The following is a 25,445-nucleotide window of genomic DNA, read 5'->3' as shown; positions in this document are numbered from 1 at the left end:
AAGTAAAAGTGCAATTCATTGCATTGATTTAAAAATTTTTTTTTATTCATTTTATTTTATCCAAAAAAAACAAAAAAAAAACAAGCAGAAAAAAATGTGGATGAATTGGGTTGAAGTGGCAGCATCATACAAATGTACATTATTTATCATGGTGATGAATAATAATAAAAAAAAAAACTTGATTCTAGCATGTTTGAAACGTCACACCCTATCTATCGTAGGTAACCAACAGTTGGCTGTTACGCCTAGACCTCTGTCACGTCCATACGTAATCTCTTTTATTTTGGAAAAAGTCGCCGGAAACCGGGTTTATTCTCGCGGAGTTGTGCGCGCGCTCCCTCTCTCACTCAGCTCGAGCAGCCCTGGTGGCGCACTCACTCACCGCGTGCAGAAGTGCACGTGTCCAGCGCCTCTGTCTCGTTATTTCTTCTTTTTACGGAAGGAGTCATTGACAGTTTATTTGGTGGGAAAGTTGGACTTGGTGCCTGCCCGGCAACGCTCTTTCTCCTCCTCCTTCCTCACACCTTCCTCTCTCTCTCTCGCTCTCTCTTTCTCTCTCTCCGGAGTGATGCGGGATCGACCGTGGGCTCAAACTTGGACCGAGCGCAGCCTGGCCGGCCCGGCAGGTGTTCCGGGGCGGTGGTAGTGGCGCCTCCCTCCTGTCATGGTGCAGACGCCCGCGGTGGTCGAGCCCCCGGAGCAGCATGGAGGACAGAGGGAGCGCCTTCGTCTTCTTCTTCTTCTCACTGCTGGCGACGCAGCTGTGCGTCTGTTCATCGCAGGTCCTCCGGATCGGTGAGCGCAACAAGCTGTTCACGCTTTTCTGATGTGGAAACCAACTTCGCCGCTCATGTCAGCGTCCCCCGTGTCCGACCCGGATTATATTAGTAGTATTTATTTATTTATTTATTTATTTAAAATAGGACCCTGACTTTTCTTTTTGTAAAATATATTTGTAGTTAGACGTATTTGTATATATTTGTATTTGTATATTAGACTTACTTTAAACTATTATATCTGAGTGTAGGAAATTATCTAGAACACCCTGGTTTTAAAATGCTAATAGTGAATAATCAGATAGTTTACGATGAGACTGTGATGGAATTCAGCCTCAATTGTAATCGTAATCGTAATGAAAAAGGTTTGAGCATGAATTCTCCACTTGAGATTCAAATTAATCTGTGCCGCTCACAAAGCAGTTCTTTCAAATTTAGAGGTTGACACCCTTGAGTATTTTCCCCCTGCGACTTTAATCAGAAATTTCACTTTCAGAGTGGATTGGCTGATGTTCCCCTCGAAGACAGAATTGGTTGTTGTGTAGATTCTCTCTTGCTGGATTCTTCTGGATTCTTGCAGAGGCAGCTTCACACTTGCTTTGTTGCACCGCTGCTTGTGGAATGCTGTTGGAGCTTGATGCCAAATGCAGCTGGAGGCATGCCCTTCAAAAAGCTCTACCTAAGAGAAGACACCCCCCCCTCTCCTCCAAAAAATAAAAAATGTCAGAAAGAAAAGTTCTGAGGTTCATCGAAATGTCAAATATCTGCCTTTGTGTGCCTCAGGTTGGCCGTGGTGTGAATTCTATTCTATATCCGCCCAGAGTCTTTTTAGCCTGACAATGGAATCTTGAGTTTTCAAAGTGTTCCTGGGGGGAATTTATGTGACGTTCGCCCCTGATGGGAACGTCGCCCTGTTGTTCTAAAGTGGCTGAACCTTACAAGTGGTTTTCAGTGCCGTTCATATTAAACACTTCAGATCGAGCACCCTAATCCCAGCACGTTTGAAAATTCCAAATCCTGGGCATCATTAGTTCAAGGTGAGGAGATGTTCATGATAAATGATGAATCGTGATGCTGTCAGTACTGACGCATGGCTGCGTCTGACTTTATGTTGTTTTGTTTTGTTTATGCTGAGCTTTTTTCTGAAATTACTTTGATGGCCTGCCATGTTCCAGTAACCCGGAACGCTTCACACATCTGTGCGATTAATCTTACACGGTACAAGTACTGGTACAAGAGACGATGCTTGACATTTGTCGCCACCTCGTTGTGAACGGTGATGTGCTGCCAGTGAAAGAAAGAAGAAAAAAAAAACCCCTGTTCTTTGCTTCAATAGCCATAATTTTTCAGAAGCTTCCTGTTTTTGTCTCAGGGTTCCACTCCAGTCACATTCTAACCGGATGAAAAGATTCTGGTTGGGAGCTTTTCGTGATGCAGCCGTGAGGTTATTGAGCCGTGAAATCTCAGCGTTACCAGCTGCACAGCCAAGTTAACATTTTCAACTGATGGACGTGTGAAAGTTGAGAAATTCCAGAATAGGGCAAATACTTTTTCCTCACAACACCCCATCGTGTTTGTGGTAAATACGTTTACGTGACCTTTAGAAGATTTTCTTTTTCTTCGTTTGTTTTCTTTTTTTCTCATCCATCTAAGAATCAATTCGCCGGTGCTTTGTAGAATACTCTAGGAGGGTGCGGACTGCAAAGGTTGAGCTGTCAGAACCCTGGAGCAGATTTTGGCAACCGCTGCATCATTGAAATACACTTCCACATCTTCATTATTTCCCAAACTTGATGAGAACTCTTCTTCTTCTCCTGTCACCGTTCCCTTCAGGGGTTGAGAGAGTTGACCTGGATGAAGAACAATCCAGATTGTTCTAAAATGAAGTAAAACTCCTTCATTCACCCTGTTAGGATTATTTGACGCAGCGTCACCTGAAGGTGTTGATGTTGTTTGAACATCACTCATTGGATCGCAGGTTGAACGGGAGCTGGAAGAAGCGCTCGATCGTCAGTAGCTGGCGCCAGGCGGTTTTACGCACCGTGGATTGTCATTCAAAGTGCACCTGGTGGCGACGGCTGATCGCCACGGACCGCTGTAGAGCGATCCATCACCGAGATGAGGACGATGCGAGCGGCGAGGGCGGCGCAATCATCCTCAGTCCTGCCTGTCAGCAGGTGGGGGAAGCGGTTAAGAGTGAGCTAGAGGAACTTCTCCCAGACTTGATTAGACAGTAGGCGGCGGCTGATCGCTGTGGGCTGTCCTCATTATTGGCGGGGAGGGTCTCGCTGTCCGAGGCTTTTACATCAGACTGCAGTCAAAATGTAATGAACACAGGGCCGGGGGTCAGCGCCACGCGCCACGCTGCAGTCCTTACTGTCTGCCTCCAGCAACACTGATTAGTGACGGTGGCGGGACAAAAAAAAGGCGGTTTGATTTACACAGCACCTGTTTGCAGCATCGGCCCGTGATAATATATTTTCTATCATATTAACGGCGGCGATTTACGATTTTGAGCTTCGACGGCGCTCGATAAATCAGCCCCCGGTTTTAAACCGCTGAACGCCAGATGCCTCCGACGCCGGGTGACAGCAGATCATCTGTACACAGCTCGGCTCTGCGTGCCCGAACCCCGGTCGGCCTCCACAACTGCTTGTGGTGTCACAAAATGCCGCCGGCACACTTTAAACTCTGATTCATGAGGCGAGAGCGTAATCTTTCATCCCTGGTAAGAGGAGAAATGTGACAACTCCACTCTTAATCCCCCCCCCCCCTCATCCCCCCCCCGTCCCTGCCTGTACTTCGTGCTGCAAAGTGAATGTCACATATTTTGGTTTGGAGAGGGAAATTTTGTGTGCGTGTGCCGGGGGCGGGAGAGGGAATATTACAATAGAACACAAGAGATAAACACGATGGCTTACTTTAATAGTAGAGCGGCCCACTGGTAACCTGGCACGCCAGCTGGAACGTTTCCTTAATCCGTTGGATGTGTCTCATGTATCCATGAGGAAAGGAGCCCATACATGTTGATAGAAGGAAGGCAAAAGTCGGAATGTGATGGAACTAACCATTTTGCCTTTAAGGAGACCAATTGCAAACCTACTGGCTGTTTGAACCAGGTCGCCAATGTTGGAGGCTTCTTGTTGGTGGAAGGGCTAGCAGTTGCCATTCATGGTGACGCTTCATTAAACTCCTCCCAAAGGCAGCTGCGAATAAAGTAATTGGATCCATTTCTTTACAAAGCAGCAGCTACTGTGAACGTCAATAATCAAAGTCACTTTCTGTGTCCTTTTCGGGGGTTTGCAAGGACAGCTAGTTGCAATTATTGTTGTGTTTTTTTTTTGTCACAGCTGAAAGGAAGCCGATTGGTCATGGAATCCACGATCAATTGCAAACTATTGGAGCTCGGCAAGATGAGTTGAGGGTTTGAAAAGCTGTCATGCAAGATTAACCGATTCTTTGCTCTGTGATATAATTACATAACTTACTCACTAGACAGACTGATAAGACACATAACACACAGAGTAGAGACTAGTAAACTTATTGCAACATGGCTGCCAATGTTCTTAGATATTTTTAGTGCCCATTTTATCCGGTTGCGCATGTAAGAGATGTTTGATCTAGAGTTTATCCTGAGGTCACACATTGATATTCAAGACCACTAAAGACCTATTAGTTTAGGTTCAATCTTTCAGCTCCGGCTCTGTTGAACAACACAAAAAAAATGTTCCCACATGATTCCCATGCAGACATCAGGGTAGTTGCGAGTGGCAGAGACTGGCTGCAGGTGTCCCTCTCTGTTGCTGAACATGGACTCGTAACCTATATTTGAAAAGAGAAAACAGCCGCCTCTTTGATTCCAGCAATTTTCCCATTTTCCAACAAACACATTAGGGAAACAAAAGATCCTCTCCCGAGCCAAACTGCCTTAGTTGGGTTGTTTTTTTAAAAAGTTGGCCCAGTTTTGGTTGGAGACGTGCAGATAGACTGTGGAATTGGCTGCCCCTCGCCAGAGAAATCATTCATCAGGCTGGCAGAGGCTCAGGACTTTTGGCTGCCTGTGTCTGAGAAGTAGTGGCGGCTGTCACTGAACTGCACGGTGTGTTTGCTCACTGGCAGGTATCGACCGTGCAGTCTCACGGGGCAGCGCTTGCATTGTGCCGAGTGATTTAATGGATTTCACAACAACAGATTCTTTTCAATGCGCCCCCTTTCCTTCGTCTTCCACCAGCCCAGATCTCGGTGACGTAGGCCCCGTCCAGGCCTGGCAAAGCAAATTGGATTGCACTGTTTCAGAAATGACTTGCTAGCCTACTTGCGGCGCACTGTTTGAGGTTCGTTGGAGGCGCCAGACCCTTGCAATTCAGCTGGAGCCATCAGTTTCCCAGTGTGGAATATTGCACATTATCGTCTTGCAGAATGTTGTCGCTTAGCCCTAATTAAACTACTTTGAGCTGTGACAATCACATGCGGCTGCAAGAACACATGAAAACAATTTAGAATGGCAGTAAAGGTTCTGTTTTCACTCCAGACTGGCTTTAACACTGCGACTCGTTTAGAGATGCAGCAGCCACCGTCCTCTTCGAATAATGAGACAGTCCACTCCGGTCCAGTTAACTTTGTCTTGCGGCTTCCAAATGCTGTCTAAGCCCCGCTCACCACATGGATATATGAAATGAATCCGCTGGATTTGTGAAAACGTTCCATCTGCCGTGCCAGTTCTGCACATCTGGCATCTCGGCCTCGTTCTGTGAGACCAGAGACTCGACCTGAACACGTTTTGTTTGAAAGAATTTATAAAGTGGTGAAATAAATTCTCTAAATGCTGCATGGAACTGTTGGAAAACAGTAGTAGCTGTCCAGCCATCGTGCTGTTGAGCAGTCAGATGATGATGATGATGATGATGATCTGTCAGCTGAGGATCACCGTCGTCACTTCTGCTCTTTGTCAGGCTCTGGATTTGTTCGCCACTCGTCTTGTCTGACAGAATCGCCGCCCTCACGCATCTAGGATTGTGTTGTTTTCCGCCAGCAGTGTCTCATGATTTGGTTATTGCACCAAAATATTCCATGCCACCCAATTGCACCCCAGCAAGAGAGCCTGCCACTCCAGATCCCCTGTGCCTTTTTTTATTTTTTCATTTCCTCTCTCCTTCCTCGCAGATTACCGCCCTCACACCTACGCAGCCCTTCCCTCCCTCCCTCCCTCCCCCCCTTCCTCCCCCTGCTGGCACAGCCAGACACGACGGGACAAAAACGGCCGTTCCTGCTTTAATTTGTCTGACGCGGTGACCCTTGTTCTTTTTGTCTCTTTACAGCCACACTTGCCTGGCACAACATTTTCTGAATAAAGCATCTGAATGCTGATTTACTTTAATGACTTTTAATTATTCTGTCTGTGGCAGATGTAATGTCTGAAAGGCAGCACTTTGGCTGCAGACTGCTTTGACGATGAAACAGCGACGACGTGGACTGTGCACCACTGGCAGGTGTGCACATTTCTTTTATTTAAATAGTCAAGCGTCTACGTGCGGCCTCACGTCTATCAACACCAGGGTCATTATAAGTGCTGCCCTGTGTGTGTGTGTGTGTGTGTGTGTGTGTGTGTGTGTGTGTGTGTGTGTGTGTGTGTGTGTGTGTGTGTGTGTGTGTGTGTGTGTGTGTGTGTGTGTGTGTGTGTGTACACCTTTAGACTTTTAGCACCTTTGTGCCGTCTTGTCAGCCAGACAGACGCGTATGTTCCTGTGGCAAATTATCCCTCATTGTTTGCCAAGCGAAAACTTTTAAAGCCCAGTGGCACATTTATTCATTTGTTGGAGGCTGGGAAAAAAAAAGAAGAAAAAAGTTGTTGTTTTTTTCTGAAGGACAAGCTTGTTTTGTGAACCGCGATAGTCACGTGTGAGAGCAGAAATTCGAAAGGATGGATGACGGAAGACCTTGAGAAAATTTGCTCGGATCTTTGTGCCACTGGAAGGTACATGTGAGCTTCCTCCATGTGCACAAGTGCGAGGAAGACGTTGTGCGACCGCAGATTCCTTCGGTTGTTTGGAGCCGTGGACGCCGTCGGGATGAAAGTTCAACCATCCAGAAGTCTGGATGGCTTTGACTTGCGACACATGGCAGTAGGTCTGCAGCTATAGAATGTTTTGGTAATCGATTATTCTATTGAATGTTCCATCGATTCATCGAGTAATCGGATGAAACATACGTTTGCTTAATTAAAGCCCACTCCGCAGCAGAACGCAGCCGTTAACGTCAGTGTGCAAAGTTCACACCAGACGTGGCGCGGGCTCATTTCAGAAGCGTCCCAGAAGCGTGAAACCGCGCTGCCCTGGTACCGTTGCCAAAAGACCGCTTTCGTCTTCTCACGATTTGCATTGGGCACATGGCCTGTGGCCGAAGCACGTTGTGCCACACTGAACTTTAAATTTAATTAAACGACGCCTCGAGGCAGATGAAATTCCTCGATTATTTTTTGTAATCGAGGTACTCAGATTACGCGAGGAATCGAGGCAGCCCTACATGACAGTGTGTCCTCGTAAGCAAATATTACCCCACTCAAATGAAGTGTCCAGCTGCAGGGACTGGATGAAATGCCCCTCCCCCACCTTAATTACCAATTTGATGTCCAACCTCTTACCAGGCAATCTTACTAACCTGTCAGAAAAAGGAAAAGTCTGAGCAGTTTGCAGCAGGGCTCCCAACCTCCCACAAGGCTTAAAAACCACCTGGTATGATTGTTATGAAAATAGAATCGCTTGGCTGATTCGTGTTGTCGCCGACATCCAGAACAAGTGATGCCTGGAAAAGACCTCCGCCGAAAGCAAAGCCGCCTCCTGCTTAGCAAGTGAAATATACTTTATTGACAGTCAACATCCAGTGTGGAAGCTCAGCCTGATGAATAAGTGCAATCACACACGCTGTTTGGCTGCTCTTGGCAGTGAACAGAGGGATCGCGCTGAGTTTGCGGCAGCTCTCCAGTCCTCCGCTCTCTCTGCTTGTAATTGCAGAGCGAGACTGAAAGGGTCTTTTTTTTTCATGTAGGACTGAACAAATGGAGCAAAGTGTCTCAGTCGCTGCCCTCATGCTGCGAAATCAGAAAAAATGAATTCATGTCCGGCGACTCTTCCCTTCGTCTGACCTCCGTCTTCAATGAAGTGACTCGACTCGTCTCTCTCGTCTCTCTCGAAAAAAAAAAAAAAACATCTCTTTTTGAAACTTTGCAGGAAGCTCTTAAAACCGCCGTCTTTTATTTCCCCGGATTTTCACACCGCTGGAGCAAATTACGCCACTTCCATTTAATCTCCCCTCTGTGTCCACACTTCACATCCGCGTCAGCTGGGTGACTCCATGTTCAGAGGGCCAATTTCACAAGTCTGTTTGAACCCCATTACGTTTTTTTTTTTCCCCCTCTCCTCTCCCTCGAACCCTGCTGACAGCCCGTCCACCAGCCCGCTCTCCTGTTGGAACAGCCGACTGCTTTCAGAGATGACGCCTTCGGAATTCTGAACACTTTGCGAACGCTTAACGTTCGCCTTTGTTGCCTCTGCTGGGAAATTCAAATTGATTCTCCTCTTGAGAATTTTTATGGTTTTGTGTATCGTCAGAAGAATTGATTGCAAATTGCGAAGGAATCTCCCTCTTGCATCATGCGCATTATTTCAGGCGGGAAATGGTGATTGTCAGTCAGTCGCAGTGATTTGAACGAGTTGATTGAACAGTAGTTTTTATGGAAAATAACATTGCTACATGTAAATCTTTTGTATTGCCATTTCCTCATATTTTTATACACAACTTACCCACCATCATTTTATGTAAATGAAGCAGCTTTCTGAAGTGAGAATAAATAAATGACAGTTCCTGCGTCCTGTTTGCGTCGTCTCCAAAGGTTCGAACATGATCTGTTCTTCAAATTGCTGCACTTCCAGCGTGTGATCATTGTCTTTCCATTTTGTGTGTGTCTCTGCGTGCATGTGCATGGCAGGCGGTATTTTCGAGACCCGCGAGAGTGAGCTGGTGAGTATGGACGAGCTGGCGTTCAAGTTTGCAGTCAACAACATCAACCGCAACAAGACCCTGATGCCCAACACCACGCTCACCTACGACATCCAGCGGATCAACCTGTTCGACGGCTTCGAGGCCTCCAGAAGAGGTGGGCAGAGATTTAGGAAGAGACGGCGAGAAAATCACTCCCGCTTAGTTTGTTGACTGAAAGTCTGAATGTTATTTGGATTCTAATTATTTCTAGATTTTTAATTTTAATGTTCATTGTCGCTTGTATGACATATCAGTGGTCAGCAATTGATATCTGCACTTTGTTTTCAAGGCCTATATATTACACTTATTTTTTAGATGACTAGTTTTCATCCAAGGCTTCAGTGGAGCTGAAACAACACCACATTAATCTCCAGATTGCTACAGATTTAGCCCTTTGTTTAAAGCCTTCTGCAAAAATACTGGGGGTTAGCCTTCAACTGATGCTGATGCTTTTTTTAAAAAACGCCTCATTTTTGGAAGCGGTGAAAGCGCGGTGGCCAGGGGTGTTCTCACTGGCCTTGGAGAGGTATCTGCAAGCTAGTGACGCTCCTTGTGATGTCACAAGGGGAACATTTCACAAACTGCTAATTTTTTAGCACGAAGAAGGATGGGCTTTTATTATTGTTAAATGACAGTCTCGAGACAATTTTTATTGTTCTCAAACAGTGGTAAATGGATTTTTTGGTAAATTGAGATTACTGCCTTAAATTCGTCAGCCAGCTTAATTATCCCCGGCAGTACTAAATCGCTTGAGGAGTCGGCTTTATTAGCATATGACGGGGGAGATTAATTGCCCTTAATTTCTCCAGTTGGTAATGTACTTATGTAAATAAGGAATTCTTAAAACGGCTGATCAGAAGAACTTCTTTCCTGCGGTCCAGGAGATTTATCGTTTCCTGCTCAAATTATTATTTTAGCGACTGTCTGTGGGTTCCAGTCGCACAAGTCTGTATTCAAGCACAACTTCTGTTTCCCCGGCGGCTGCAGTGTGTGACCAGCTGGCTCTCGGCGTGGTCGCAGTGTTCGGTCCCTCCCACAGCTCGTCGGTCAGCGCCGTCCAGTCCATCTGCAACGCCCTGGAGGTCCCGCACATACAGACCCGCTGGAAGCACCCGTCCGTGGACAACAAGGACACGTTCTTCATCAACCTCTACCCCGAGTACACCGCCATCGCCAGGGCCATCCTGGACGTGGTGACGTTCTTCAAATGGAAGAAGCTGACGGTGGTCTACGAAGACAGCACAGGTAGCTTCCAACCCCTGTTGAAAATCTTTGTTTTTGTGGATTTCATAATTTGTTTCAACTTCATTTTTTTCAAGCAGGCTAGAAGGAACATTTCCCAACTCAGCTGGATTTATGTATCTGTGAAAGAGCCCATAGAACGTTTTTTGGAAAGAGTTTTTTGGAGGCAAGACTTTGAGGATGATTGGCATCAAACCTTCTGTCAATCACATCCAAGCCGACCAGTCAGATCTGTTGCCAGCCTCAGACGTCCTTCTCGCATCTGCCTCTCCCTGTCCTTCCTCTGCAGTGTTGAGCAGTCTGCTGTCACTGGTTCTTGTAAACTGGCTGATTTTATAATGGAATTAAAGTCTAAAAAGTCGTGGATTGGATTCGGACAATGTTCCTGAATGTTTGTTGAGCCGTCCAGCATCTGTGCAGGGTTGCAATGGGTTTTATTTCCTTTTCCTTCATTTCACTCAGTGCTACCTTTAGAAAAACACAAACATTGGGAACCGTGTGTCTGAAAGTGAGAGGAGGGCAAAAGTGCAGCTGACTGCATGCCAGAGCTCATGATGCCTGACTAGAGCACTTTTTCTAATGACTCGTAAAATGCATTTCCATTGTCATTTTTCTTGTTTTGGCCTGCGATTGCGGCATGAGTGCCTCGCATCAAGCAGCTGCCAGCGTCTCTGCCCTCTGACACAGAGCCAAATGGCAGCGCCGATGGCTGGCTGAGTCCCATCTAGGGGCCTCTGCCCACCACCCAGAGAATATATGAAATGCCGCTGTGGAAATGTCATTTTTATTAAAAAAAAAAAAAAAAAAAAAAAAAAAAAAAGCCTGGTTTTATTCAGCAAGAATTTTATTTTTCCTGAAATGTCAGACAGCAAATTTTCTTGTGCAAATTCACAGGGATGTGGGGTGTCGGGGGCAGTTAGGCAGGGAATGTGTGCCGAGAGTTTGGAACAGGCTCCGGCCTCCTGGTTCACTCATCAGAATTTTATTGAACATTAAAAGCTGTGCAGACACCAGACGTCTTGCACACATGTTAATACACTCGCCATCCACCTTGTCCGGCAGAGCTTGCTGCTAACCACAGCTGATTGACTTACTGTTGCCTTTCTGGGGTCTTCAACCAGTCTAACCTCTGACCCCTGACATCTACTGGGGATTTTTCCTTCAGACAGCTGCCACCCACTGGATGTTTTCTCTGTTTTTTGGATTATTGACTGTAAAACCAAGAGATGGTTAGTAGATTGCATCTCTAGGTCTCTCTAGGTCATCTCTACTGGTGGAGTAAATGCTTCACAAACTGCCCTTGTGAGTTCTTTAGTTTGTGAGGCTCTCAGAACAGCAGAACCAACAGCCAGGTTCAGAATTACTTCAATCCCCATTCTTCCCCAGTCTGATGCTCCCTTTGAACTTCAGCAAAACTTCTTCAACACGTCTCTACATGCCTGATCGCGCCGAGTTGCAGCTGCGTGATTGGCCGTTTATTGTTAAAAAGCAGTTGAACATTTTGCCAAATGAAGTGGCCGGTGAGCAGGCGATTCAATAAAACGCCCAATTTGTTTGTTTACTTCAAAGGATTGATGCGAATGCAAGAGCTGATCAAGGCTCCGGCCAAGTTGAACCTGAAGATCAAGATCCGTCAGCTGACCCCGGGCAACCAAGACGCCCGGCCACTTCTTAAGGAGCTGAAGAAAGACAAGGAGTTTTTTATTATCTTCGACTGCTCGTACCGCATGGCCGCGGAGCTCCTGAAGCAGGTGCGTGCACCGACTGCAGAGCGTCTCTTCAGTGATTTGTGCGCTTGAATTTCCATCACATTAATGACACGCAGCGTCAAACATCTCAATTATTTTCCGAGGCAATGGCCGCTTTATATTTTAACATGTCACGCCAGCCGTAAACCTGCTCGGCTAATCGTTCCATTTGGAATTGTTCTTTGAAATTGCAACTCGTAAACGTAACAAGTTTTCTATTTGTTCGTAAATCACCCTTTGTGCTGAGTTCATTCGTGAGGAAGATGTGGCATCATTTATTCACTCTAGAAAATTAAAATTATTTGCTGTCTGTTATTGAAATAAACCTAGATTGAAAACATTTCATACAACATTTACGAGACAGATAACAAGCAAATGACTTTTTTTTTTATTTGCAGCAACAAAAGAACATATTATAACTTGATCAGCTGGAGCCAGACATTTTATTACCTCTGTTTTATATTTCAGCTGTCATCCATGGGAATGATGACCGAGTACTACCACTTCTTCTTCACAACTTTGGTGAGAAAAATTGCACCTCTAAAGTTGTTTTATGGGAGATACCAGGCGGAAGTAAGACCAGGCGAGCCTCGTAAATTCCCTGTGAGCTGCTGCCGCGGAGCCCTGACGCCCCAGAGGGCTGAGGGAGTGATTGAGAGCTTAAACCTCTGCGCTGCTTCTTTTCCCTCCCCCCACACTGCAGGATTTGTTTGCCTTGGATTTGGAGCCGTACCGCTACAGCGGGGTCAACATGACGGGCTTCAGATTGCTGAATGTTGACCACCCGTGGGTTGCCTCCACCATGGACAGGTGGGCCATGGAGAGGCTGCAGGGTCCCAAACAGGAGAGCGGCCTGATGGACGGAATCATGACTGTAAGTCCTGCTGTGTATTTTGAACTATAGGGCACCAATGGACACGGTACATCATCCGTTAAACCAGTGGTCCCCAACCTTTTTAGCACAACGGCCCGGTTTAATGTGAAACAATATTTTCATGGACCGGGGGGGGGATCTCCGTAACGGAGAGAATCTGGTAAATTTTCAAAATAAAATTGTTCAGACTCAGATAATGAATGAAACGGGATTCATTTAACGGAATTTCTTTCTGTCCGGCCCGGTACCAAATGACCCACGGACCGGCACGGGTCCACGGCCCGGTGGTTGGGGACCTCTGCGTGAAACCACCTTCAAATGTCATGCTTTGCCATCTTTGCCACACACAACCCTTTGTTTCACATATCTATCTGGTAAAGAGCCCATAGAAAACACTTTTTAATGGGGAAACAAACTTGGATGCCTTTTGTTTGTTCCACTCAAGGGAACCAGTTAGCTTTGTTGCTGTTAGTTTAGCCAGGTAGCTCGAAGTGAAGCTTCTTATTAATGATATCAGCAGTGCGCCTGCACCCTTTAAGTGGAAATATGTGAGACAGAATTTCTATTCTACCATGAAACTGGATCCAGTTTTTATAAAACCGCTGCTTCATACGTTCACACTACTCCTATCGAGCCAACCGCCAGCTAGCTAGCCGCTTCAAGGACGGTTGGAAACAATTGCTTCCTGGTTTCATCACAAGTAAAAGGAAGCCAATTGGCTTTGCAATCCAACGAATCCCTGGAGTGATTTGAAATTCCAGGGCAGGCAGGAGTGAGATGTCAGTGTTAAATCCTCGTCACCCGACTGACGTGAAAGGGGTTAACGCAAGTACACATAAAAAAAAGTACTTCTCTCGCTCTCACACTCACTCTCTCTCCTTGCTTTTCAACCGCAGACGGACGCGGCGCTGATGTACGACGCGGTCTTCATGGTCGCCGTGGCGTCCCAGCGGGCCACTCAGATGACTGTCAGCTCCCTGCAGTGTCACAGACACAAGCCCTGGCGCTTCGGACCACGCTTCATGAACCTCTTCAAAGAGGTAGCGACGGCAGACGACTTAAACTCCCCGTCACATTACCAGTGTGACTCCAGGGAGCCCACTTCCCCCCCCCGACCTTCCATCCCCCTTCACTCCCGAGCTGACGACAGTGCGCGCTCGCTGTGTCTCTCAGCGCGTGTCAAACAGCCGGGATCCTTCCTGTTGTGCCTCTCTTGCAAGATGCGCCATTAGTGAACGTGAGATCCTTTCATGCCTTACTTAAGGACACAATGTGGAAGATTTCAAAGGGTCTGGTCGGCATGAGATTGAACAGAAAATGCCGAGCAGTCGGTTAAAGTGACTAAAAGTGAATAAGTTTTTATTTTAGTTTTCACCTCCGAACAGCGGGCTGTGTTGCGTTTTGCCGCCCTGCGTGGAAAAACAGCCTGAAGCGATGTTGATCGACTCGGGTCGCAGTGTGATACACTTTAACTGTCCCAGAGATCAGTGCTCACGTTGCTTGCAGTTATACTTTCTGACCTTTAGATGCTGCTCAATCTTGCACGCTGGTCCTTTAATCGGCGCCTGCAACCTTTCCAGGCGCGCAGAACATGTAAATACACTTTTGCTTTTAATGTACTTATAAGTTGAAAGCCCGGCTGGACCATCAGACACGGACGCCTGCAGACACAAACGAGGCCTTTGATGCGCGAGCGTTTTGATCTCTTAAGTCTTAAATTTCTCCAGTGAGCCGTCGCCAGCTCGCTCCCGCCTTCCCTCCTCTGCCGACATGTAGCCTGCATCGCAGAGTGACTCTGCTCTTCTTTGGGTTTTTGTTTGGTGCTACCCACCCTGGGAAGCATCTGTCCTTCTCGGCGTCTGTGCCATTTATCAGCGGATAACAGCTTCCACCTTCCCCCATTTTTTTTTTCTTTTCCAGCATTATGCCTCCCACAGCACTCGATTAAAAACCATTTTGGACAGAATGAGAGGACGCGGTGTTCATTTCCATGAATGAAATTGAGTTCAGTGTTTTTGTGCCACGCCTTCAGCAGTTTTGCTCTCAAATGCACAACAACTAGCTTGGGGTAGCTGCCAGGTTAGATTCCGTGATTTGTTTTGATTTGATTTTCGTCTGTTTTGAGTCATTCGTGTGGGGAAAGTTTTCAGAATTGAGAGAATCTATCTTCTCATTTGCTCCCGTTTCTCCAGATCTCAACAGGGACATTTCTCAATTTGTACTCGAGGATAAAATATTTCTTGTTTTTGCCGTGACTACAAAAATACCCTTTTTTTCTCTTCAGTTTTCAACCATTTTTTTCCCTCCATTTTCAGTTTCTACACTTCCCTGTTCCAGGAGGACGTCTGGCTGGGAGCGATACATAAATTTCTGCTAATACCCGGCGGGAATTAGGGGGAGGTTGAAGGTGGCGCAGCGTCACTCGCGGGGAGGTGGGGGGAAGGGGGGGGGGCAGGTCGTGCGTCACGTTTAAACCAGCGAGCTGGAGATCTGAAAAACACACAAGCAGACCGTCGGCTACATCTGAGGAAGCCGCGTTGAGCACCTTTTGCCCGTGTGCGCGACTGAGCGGGAAACAGTGTGTGACCTGCGCCTCAAAACAACAACAGACTTCCTCTCTTTCTCACCACACCTCATCCCTGACTGCACCCCCACCTCGGCTCCGTTCGGCTCCTCGTGTCTCACGCCCTCCTTGCTTGCCCCTGTCCGCAGGCGCAGTGGGACGGACTGACTGGCCACATTGTTCTTAATAAGACGGACGGCCTGAGGAGAGACTTTGATTTGGACATCATCAGCCTCAAAGAGGACGGCACTGCCAGGGTGAGCCAGGAAGAGCCAATTACAGCTGGTTGTGTGTGTGTGTGTGTGTGTGTGTGTGTGTGTGTGTGTGTGTGTGTGTGTGTGTGTGTGTGTGTGTGTGTGTGTGTGTGTGTGTGTGTGTGTGTGTGTGTGTGTGTGGTTTTCTTTTCTGTCATCATCATCAGTTGCAATGTGGCCATTTCTCTGCACTTCGCAGCCTTTTTAATCATTTCTTGACTTATTTGTTTATTTCTGTTCATTTCTGGAAGGGTGTAGTGGAGGGCGCGAGCCGCCTCACCAAGAGGTGGATCAAGGTATTGTGCCACTGTTGTTGTCTGACTCCCCGCCCCTCCTCTGTCCTCGCTCTGTATGCCGGCACCGTCCCACTCCGCTCCTTGCCTCGTCAACCTTGTCTCTCTCTCTCTCTCTCTCTCTCTCCCTCTCTTTCTCTCTCTCTCTTTGCTGATTCTATGAACGCCGGTGCCACGTGTTTGACATTTTGCTTCCCCTCTCCTCACTCCCCGCCCGGGGTCCAAGTGCAACGTGCTCTGGTGCCTCTCAAAATTAAAAGTCAGCAGTGGCTGCCGTCACGTCGTACACAGGCTGGTGTTACCAGATCAGATGAATCCGCTGCTGGTGAGCGCGAAGAGCCGAATGAAGTCTGTAGGAGGATTGCGAGGTTGGAGTCTGTCAGGCAGGAGGCCTGGAGGAAGAAGCAGAGAGGAGATTTATGGATGCAGTGAAAGTGGACAGGCTGGTCTGTGCGAGTGAGGAGGGAGGCAGATGATTCACTGACAATAGGAAAATAAAACCCTGACCTAGATGAGCAAAATTTGGGGGTAAATTTGCCAAAAAAAAAAATGCTTTTGAAAATGTTGCAGTCTCGTTTGAAAGCAAGCAAAGCTTTTCTTTGTTGGCCTCTGGATCGGTTAAGTAGTTTGAATCGAGTAGGAGTGTTTTCAGTCAACCTAATCTATGCCAGAACTATTTTAACAACATTTTACATGTCTCACTCTCAGACTTCACGGGAGTCTTGGGTGAAAAATAGAGATTTGAAAGTTTTGCATGAATGTGGGAGCTTTGAAACACATTGTAAAGGTTAGTGTGCAAACTTAAAATCCTTCACTCCTGCGCTGCACCTGTCATCTCACAACCAATTTGTCAAAAAAAGAAAGAAAGAAAGAAATATCGCGGCTCGACTTAATCTCATAACCATCAAACGCTCTAGTTTGCAGCCTGGAGTCGGCCGAGTTCTTCCCGCCCGACTCTTTCTCACAGCTGTCAGACAGAGTGGTGTGTAGGCAAGCAGGCGAGTGGCTGTCAAAGCAGAGGCAATGATTTATACTGTAATTTTAGATAGCATTTTTTAGCCTAGGCCTTCCTCCTCCCCCTGAGGAAAAACCACGACATGGTAAGAGCATCACGTAAAGTGCTCGACTTTATGGTCATGAAAAGTGAATCATGAGCCCAGCGCTGGCCTCTAGCTCAGAGTGTTAGACCTCCTCTGAAGATGATGACGGCACTAAACAAAGTATTTTCTCTCAAAGTGGGAACATTTCTGGGTATGAAGTTCTCCCCGGCTCCCTCTTTGCTCTTTTTTTTTTACTTTGCTTTGCCTTAACGGTTTTCCGTTCTGATTTGGTTCTAGGTGCTGATCAGCTTTAGGACTTGTGATAAACACTTTTACTGCCAGCGCCTGAGCGAGACTCCCTGTCAGTTTCCATAGCACACTTTGCTGCTGGATGCTCCTCTGGAGCGCATGATAAATTTGCAAGGTTACAAAGTACATCCGTGACCGTAGGTTTTTTTTTCTCTTCTTCTTAAAAGGATCAGTTGAACGTCCTCGACTCTACTCTGACTCGGATTACTTGGGAGCGTTCAGATTATTGAAGAAACTGAACCTCATTCACGCTAGATGGGCAGTTTGTACCCATACCACATATTGAAAGGTCTGATAATTTCCACATTTTCAGATGTGGATATTTTTCATCCGGATTTCCTGATGCTGATGCACTATTGAACTGCCAACGTCTTTGGACCAGCGGTGGCGATGGAGATAGTGCTACCCTTTGTGACATCACAAAAGGCTGATCTTCAGAGCTATGTTTGTTTTAGCATTTATTTTTTTTAAAGAGCAGCAAACTTAAGAAATAAAAAAAATGTGGGGAGTTTAACAGGGACATAGCAGACACTGGAAAGGTGAATTTTGTACAATGCAAGGTTTTTTAACAACAAAAAAAAAGATGATTTTTCTTTTTTTTTTTTTTTTTTTCCAACTTTGGGCTTGACTTTGTTAAAGCTCCACCCCGCCAGTAGTATTTTCCTCACGCTGTCCGTTTATCTTTTGCGATCGGAGACAATTCAATTAATGGAAACCCGGCCTGTCGGCTGCGCTGCTCGCCGGCAGAGTCCAGGAGATAAGGCAGATTTATGGAGCTGTGCAGGCAGTGGCTTCTCGCAGAAACGCCGCCACCGGCGCAGAGGTAGGGAGCTTTCAGCGAGGTGAGGAGTGCGCACACTTCTTGTATTCGTCCGACCCGGAGAGCAGAACAGGTCGGGATGCCATTAAGGACTCAAAGTCAAGTCATCTCCTGCGACAGGAAAACCCACCGAGCCATTTTGCTGTGAAAGGAGGGCTTTGTGAATCATAATGCTGCTCTCGGCAGCGCCGCCTTTAATGACAGCCACTTTCACTTCCTCTCATCTTCCCCAGCAGTGAGTCACCGAGCAGGAATTGGTTTTTCAGAGTCCCTGAAGTCTTTACTTACCATCGCAGCCGCGTAATAAGGAGGAGGAAAAAAAAAGCGTCACTCGCTTTGCTTGGTATCCGGCGTGAAGCTTGATCATTTAATGTGATTTACTTTATTGCATCAGTGTCCTGAGCCCCCTTGGCCTTTGCTCATCACTTAACCAGTGAGAGGATTTCAAAGGGGTCAGAATACAGCAGCCAGACGCCTGCTCTAATCTGATAACTATCGGGATTATCGCGGCTGGTCTGCAGCCGACGATGAGGCCGACTCTCTCCTTCACAGTCGCTGCAGCGGCTCGGTGGGCAGCGAACGCCTCGTCCTCTGTCCCCGTCTGACTCCCTGCCCGGCCACTTTGTGCCTCGCCGGCTCATTTCTCCACTAATCTGTAGTAATGTTCCCTACAATATTTCTCAACTAAGTAATTGTTTGGCTAATTAAGTGTCCTCAGATTGTCTGAACAATGGATCGATTGCCTTGCATGTTCAGACAACTCAAAAGCCTCCAGTATTCTGTGCATCAGCAGATCCTCCAAACTGAACCGTGACATTTTTTAATTGGAGGGTGATAAAGAACCAAGCCTTTGTTTTTTTGTGGGTTTTTTTTTTTAGCTGATGTTGAATATTCTCGATTATCTTGTTCTTTCTCCTCCGCCTACATTTAAAATATTGATGTGCAGAAAATGTATAAGTCGTCGTAATTGGTTTTTTGATGCTACCGTTAGGATTCTTCATTGCACAGCATTTTAATTTTCTGCTTAGTATTTTGAAACTAAGTTGAGGGAAACACAAAAGGCCACAATTCATCATGCAGAGAGACCCTTTTCATTTGTTATCAAATAAAGACTATTTCTTATTTTCTCATGAAAACTAAGTGGCTGAGAGTCTGATAAATCACCGCCCGCAACACCAGAGAAGATGCCGCTGTTTGCTCTGAGCTACCTCTTCTTTTTCATCTTGGCCGGACGTAAGATGAAGTTTTCGGCTCGATGCCCAGAGTCATTAGAGCCGAAGTGATGCGGCTCAGGATGCTGAATGGGGCGAGAGCTGCAGAGGTCTTTCAACCTTGTGCTTCTTCATTTTTCTGTTTGATGAATGCGAAAAATGTGATTACTATGCAGCACGTTGGGGCAAGTCTCCCGTCAGATTTAGGGACTGAATCCGGCACTCTGTGTTACGCCAGACAAAAGCTCTTTAACCCATGATTAAGGCTGTAGAAAAATGTATTGTTGGTAGTTGTGTTCCCCCGTGTTCACTCCAGTGGTCTGAAGTGTGCGCATCTGCTGGAAATGTGGCTGTGAGTCTTAAAGCTCCCACCTTTTCTTTTCTCTTTCTTACCAGATCGCAGTGTGGAACTCGTACAAAGGCATGAACCTGACGGAGAGCAACCGAGACAAGAATAACAACGTGACTGACTCTCTGGCTAACAGGACTCTTATTGTCACCACCATCCTGGTGAGGAAGGTTAAACCGAGAACAGCTCAAGGGACCGGGGGGTGGGGGGGGTGGAGGGAGACCGAGAGGGGGCGCTGGTACATGAGGGATGCGCACCCTAAAGTACAGAGGAAAATACTCTGGCATGGCCGAGGGGAGTCGTTGATACAGACCATCCACAGCAACATCAAAAAAAAAAAATCTTTCCTTTCTGCCGTGCAGGAAAATCCATATGTGATGCACAGAAAGTCGGAAAAGGAGTTGAGTGGGAACGACCGCTTCGAGGGTTACTGCCTGGACCTTCTGAAGGAGCTCTCCAACATCCTGGGCTTCACGTATGAAGTCAGGCTGGTGGCTGACGGGAAGTACGGAGCCCAGAATGACAAGGGGGAGTGGAACGGGATGGTCCGGGAACTCATCGACCATGTGAGTCAATTCTCGGTGCACATTTGCGTGTTACATTTGTGTTTATTTCCCCATAGTTTTAGTTTTCTATTATTTATTATCCACTTTTTATGCTTTAATTGTGGACTGCAAAGGAAGAATTCCATTGCACATGGAATCGTGTTTTCCTTACTGCACTTATGGAAATAAATGATGCTGCTTGTTTGCCATTAATCTCTTTTAAGAGAATCATAGAGAAATGAATCAGAGCTTGAACTTGCTCCTTATTTCTCCAGGTAGCAGACCTTGCCGTGGCCCCGCTGACCATCACCTACGTCCGGGAGAAGTCCATCGACTTCTCCAAGCCCTTCATGACGCTGGGCATCAGCATCCTGTACCGCAAGCCCAACGGCACCAACCCGGGTGTCTTCTCCTTCCTCAACCCGCTCTCCCCGGACATCTGGATGTACGTGCTGCTGGCCTGCACGGGCGTCAGCTGCGTGCTCTTTGTCATCGCTAGGTAAGAAGGCGGATTTTCATTGGTTGATAATGTGGTGTTGTCCATGGGTGGATGGAAACAAAGGGGTTTGAAGTGCCGAGGCAAAGGCAGTGAGTTTTGCAGCTATTAAAAAAGAGAAATGTGCTGCTTCTTTTTTTAACTGTCTCTCAGCTGCCAGATGAAGTGAAAAGCCTCGGCGAGCTGTTGTGATCCCCCTCTAGACTTTCCCTCCAGACGCCCTGTCAGCCCTCCACCAGGTTGCACTGACTGGGCGCCACGTGTTTAAAACATACTGTGGCAGCCGATGGTTGTGAAAGTGCAGGAATCCCAGGACGTGATTCAAAATCCACAGGCAGTGTTTTCTGTGTTTTCCTTACCAGCACTTTGCTTTCACCGCGTGTCCTCGCAGGTTCACCCCGTACGAGTGGTACAACCCGCACCCCTGCAACCCGTCCTCCACCCTCATACAGAACAACTTCACTCTGCTCAACAGTTTCTGGTTTGGCATCGGGGCTCTCATGCGACAAGGTATTTTTTCTTTCTAAGATTAATGAGCTGAAGTGTTTACGCTGACGTGTGTATGCAATGTGGAACGAATCAGAACAGTCACAGCATATCCCTGTGCTGTGTCTGATTGTGATTGTCCTCGTTTTATTTATCATTTATTGTGAAAATGTTGTTTTTGTTTTTCAAACCATCCCCTCACTATGCAGAATAAATACTGGGGTTGTAATCTTCAGTTCTGAGTTGTTGTTGATGTTGTTTGTCATCGCTTGAAGAGGGAGACTGGGGGGTGGGGGCGGGCAAGGACGTTTTCCTAATTTTCATCTTTTCTTAGATTTGTCACAATTGAACATTGTGCTTTGTGCCCTCCTGCTCTACACCGCTGTGTTTGTCTGCAAACTTGTAGTGCAGCAGGAGGGGTAAAAAAGTAATCACAGGTATTGGGGGGGTGCAATTTAGCGACAGCAGCTGAGACACAAAATTAGTTGGAGCCCAAAATAAAGAGTTTGTGAGGTTTACAAATATGGATGTCTTTGTGTGTTTTTTTTGTTTGATTTTTGAAGAAACTGCTCTTGTTCCTATTTGTTTCACATTTCTCACCAACTATTTTCTCACCTCGTCTCTCCCAACACTTTTCCTGCCAGGCTCGGAGCTGATGCCCAAGGCCCTGTCGACACGCATCGTGGGGGGCATCTGGTGGTTCTTCACCCTCATCATCATCTCCTCCTACACGGCCAACTTGGCTGCCTTCCTGACGGTGGAACGAATGGACGCGCCCATCGACTCAGCGGACGACCTGGCCAAGCAGACCAGGATCGAGTACGGGGCGGTGAGGGATGGATCGACCATGACCTTCTTCAAGGTGCAGCTGGCACGAAGTCTGAACGAGCGTCAGACTTCATCAATGTGGTTCTGCCGTCGAGGAAAATGGAAAATAGTCTGTAGGCGGGTCTGTTTTGCCTTCCCCCTGAAATTAATGTGAGGTTAATTCACCCCCTCTAGTTGTAAACTCACTTTAATGAGTGGCGCCATCAGTAATTCTGTCAGGTAGATGGAAATTAAAAAGTTGATTAAAAAGCAAAATGCACACTCATCCTTGACCCTTTAAAGTTTTCTCCATTACAATGAAACTCTCCCAAACTCCAGCGAGCCCCAGGGAACACAAACAAATTCCCAATAGGAATTAAATGCAAATATTGTAACAGCTAAATTTGTTTCAATATTTTTTGATTATTTTAATTTCAATATCTTATTGGACAGCCAGCGGCATGTAAAAATAGCTTTCTCTGAACGTGCCTATTTGGCTCAGATGGTTTGGACGTGAACAGAGGAGGGAAGGAGAGTGTGGACGCTGAGGTCAGAGCTGGCAGGCAGGAGGCCTGGAGGAAGAGCAGAGAGAGAGAGAGATTTATGGATGTAGTGAAAGAGGACATGAAGTCAGTTGATGCTGAGGATTACAGGGTTAGATGGAGACATATGATTGGCTGAGGCCAGGGATGAAGGGAACAGTTCAGAGGAGGAGGAGAAGAAGGAATTGTTTTAACTGTGCATTGGAATTATATCCTTCATAAAATATCTTTATAGGATAAACACAGAATATATTTACTGATTTAGCATAAATTAACAGTCTGTGATTACTCCAGCAATTAAAAAACAATAGACTCTTCATTTGGTTAGACTTCGATTATAAAAAGGAAGAAAGTTGGAAGAAGGAGGAAGACAGATGGAGAAAATAAAAGAGTTTTGTCTTGAATGGAAGCGGCCGTACAGGAGTTGTTTAGTGCAGCGTCTGATGTATTGCGATGCAGATGTCCTCAGGCAGGCCTGTCACTTCCTCCCTTCGCTGACACCCTCTTCACTCGCATCCTGGCGACTCAGCGGGGGAGGCCAGGGGAGGTCGGCGGTGGGGAGGTGATCCATGCTGGGCTTTATCCTCCCAGATTGCAGCGCGTGATTACAGCTGCCCGGGTAGGAAGGAGCAGGCTGTGTTGATGGCTCGAACAAATTGAATCAGCTGGAGGAGATTAAGACCGCAGCTGTCCCATTTTCTCAAACTGAGCAAGGGTAGAAACCCTCTCTCTCACACACACACGTAGACCAAGACACAAGGATCGAGTCCAGCCGCCCTGCCGTCACACTTACGTGGCTCTTGCTATGTCATAAAGTGTGGCGCATGGATGGTGACGTGACAAAAACACACACACACACACACACACACACTGAGTAAGCTCAGCTCTGAAACGACTCAGCAGTTTCAAAACACTTGTTTCCAAATCTTCCTGCTTGGCTTCAATGTTCTTTTGCTTTTTGCCAGAAATCAAAGATCTCCACCTATGAGAAGATGTGGGCTTTCATGAGCAGCAGGAAAAACACGGCGCTGGTGAAGAACAACAGGGAGGGCATCACCAGAGTGCTGACCACCGACTACGCCATGCTGATGGAGTCCACCAGCATCGAGTACATCAGCCAGAGGAACTGCAACCTGACGCAGATCGGAGGCCTGATTGACTCCAAGGGCTACGGCGTGGGAACACCCATTGGTAAAAAATAAATAAATTCTGTATCAGCAGTGAGTGTGTCCCAAACCCAACGCTCTGGTTAAGAGCCCGCAGAAAGAGTTTGCACAGAGGAGGCCAAACTTCCAAGTTGATTGGATGAACTCTCTGTTTATCACATCCAAAGTGAATCTGTTGAATCAGGTAGCAGCAGCTTTGAGGCTTCCTGTTGGTGTGAGGTGTGACAGTCAGCCAGTCAGCCAGAAAACCAAGACAATTTGTCCAATGTAAAACATTTTTTTGACTTGGCTAAGTTTATTTGCTGTTTTTGAGTAGCTCAGGTCAACTCAAGTGATGACCTGCTGTAAAGTAAATGAATTAAACAACTAATTTTAACTAATTTATTTAAGCCAATTAAGTAAAAGAAAAGTTGCTTTTTACTCATGTAAAGAATATGGAGCATATAGGCAAGGTGCATTAACAAAGCCAGGGGAATAAAAGCACAAAGTTAAATTTTCTTTTCCAAGGTGTCTATGTGTATGTGAGGTCGCACGGCTTCTCTTCCGGCAGCAGGGGGTGGAGTTGCACAGTTGGACTTCCCCACAATCAGAGACTTCCTGTGGACTTCAGGACGAGCAGCATCAGCGGTTGCTCACAGCGCGAGTGTGTCCCGCTGAGGGTGAGCGAGGCTGTCAGTGAAGCCCCCCGGGCTGACAGACCGCCATCCCACAGTCACGGCTCGGCTCTTCCAAACACCCCAGTCTGCTTGGGAGCGTGTCGAGTTCTCTGCTTGCTGGCTTTTCCTGCCCTGCTGGCAGTGAACGCCACTGCTGGGTTTAATGATGACCACCACAGAGCAGAGGGCGGGAAGGTTGTTTCTCAAGTGGCTCGCATTGTTTCAATGAAATCAGGTCTCTGCTTTCTTTTGATAGCAGTTGGGGGGGAAAACAATTAAAAAGCAACAATGTATAAGAAGAATGAAAACAAGACACCTCTTTTTAACACGCTGTGCTCTTTATGACATCACAAAGGGCTGATTTCTGCAACCGTGTGTTTCTAAAGAGTAAAGTGGAGTGAGCAGAAGAAGACACGAATGGACTTTTATCCTTTCTGAGGAGGTCACTGACAGGATTGATGATGATGATGATGATGATTAGTTATTATTATCATTATTATTATTATTACTAGTAGTAGTGGCAGTAGCAGTAGTAGTATTGGTAAAGCGGATTGTGGAGTATATTGGACCTTTTCGAGCAGAACCCACTGCTAAAATATTTGGGCATATGAAACAAGGATCGTGTAGTCATAGTATTAGAAGTAGTACTAGTAGTAAACAAATTGCCTATTAAAAGTTGCTGATAAAAACACTATATGTCTGCAAAATAGGATGAAACCTTGAGAAAGCTGTAGTAGAGAAAAAGAAAAGCAGGTGCCGCAGTGCAGTTGCAGCCCCATTCTTCCATTAATCTCAAGTCAACATGACGTGGCCAATACAAGTCACTCTGTCCCTGCGTCTTCCTCTCTGCCTTCGCCGCCGCCAGGTTCTCCGTACAGGGACAAAGTGACCATCGCCATCCTGCAGCTGCAGGAGGAAGGGAAGCTGCACATGATGAAGGAGAAGTGGTGGAGGGGCAACGGCTGTCCGGAGGAGGACAACAAGGAGGCCAACGCTCTGGGCGTGGAAAACATCGGCGGCATTTTCATCGTGCTGGCCGCTGGCCTGGTGCTGTCTGTGTTTGTCGCCATCGGAGAGTTCATCTACAAGGCCCGCCGCAACGCCGACATCGAGGAGGTGAGTGAGGGGCCAGCGCCGACTGAAGCAATTGGTTCTGGACTGGAACCTTAATATTTACTATTTGGCATATGATGATACTATGAAAAGAAAGGGGGTTTTGATGAATTTTTTG

At 46.7% G+C, this 25,445-nt stretch overlaps 1 protein-coding gene across 5 annotated transcripts in view; it reads left to right on the top strand.

The window, feature by feature from the left end:
- Positions 1-344: 344 nt before the first annotated feature.
- The window catches only part of grik1a (glutamate receptor, ionotropic, kainate 1a), a 28,381-nt gene continuing 3,280 nt past the window's right edge, over positions 345-25,445 (top strand). For 2 of the 5 annotated variants that reach the window (XM_076031641.1, XM_076031642.1), the window contains exons 1-15: positions 346-795; positions 8,761-8,928; positions 9,801-10,058; positions 11,625-11,806; positions 12,272-12,325; positions 12,507-12,677; positions 13,574-13,717; positions 15,390-15,497; positions 19,564-19,677; positions 19,879-20,082; positions 20,337-20,560; positions 20,949-21,067; positions 21,688-21,905; positions 23,358-23,583; positions 25,080-25,330. In XM_076031641.1, coding sequence (XP_075887756.1) covers positions 705-795; positions 8,761-8,928; positions 9,801-10,058; positions 11,625-11,806; positions 12,272-12,325; positions 12,507-12,677; positions 13,574-13,717; positions 15,390-15,497; positions 19,564-19,677; positions 19,879-20,082; positions 20,337-20,560; positions 20,949-21,067; positions 21,688-21,905; positions 23,358-23,583; positions 25,080-25,330 — 2,532 coding nt within the window. In that variant the 5' untranslated portion in view covers positions 346-704. Of the gene's footprint in view, positions 796-8,760; positions 8,929-9,800; positions 10,059-11,624; positions 11,807-12,271; positions 12,326-12,506; positions 12,678-13,573; positions 13,718-15,389; positions 15,498-15,745; positions 15,791-19,563; positions 19,678-19,878; positions 20,083-20,336; positions 20,561-20,948; positions 21,068-21,687; positions 21,906-23,357; positions 23,584-25,079; positions 25,331-25,445 lie in introns of all 5 variants that reach the window. The other 3 variants (XM_076031640.1, XM_076031639.1, XM_076031638.1) reach the window with 3 other exon arrangements.

The sequence above is a fragment of the Nelusetta ayraudi genome, unplaced genomic scaffold (assembly GCF_046127955.1).
Source record: "Nelusetta ayraudi isolate G7.1 ecotype Tasmania unplaced genomic scaffold, CSIRO-AGI_Nayr_v1 ptg000033l, whole genome shotgun sequence".
In the NCBI taxonomy this organism is placed as follows: domain Eukaryota; kingdom Metazoa; phylum Chordata; class Actinopteri; order Tetraodontiformes; family Monacanthidae; genus Nelusetta; species Nelusetta ayraudi.
Note: the sequence above shows the minus strand (reverse complement) of the source record. Positions and strands in the feature narration are given on the sequence as shown.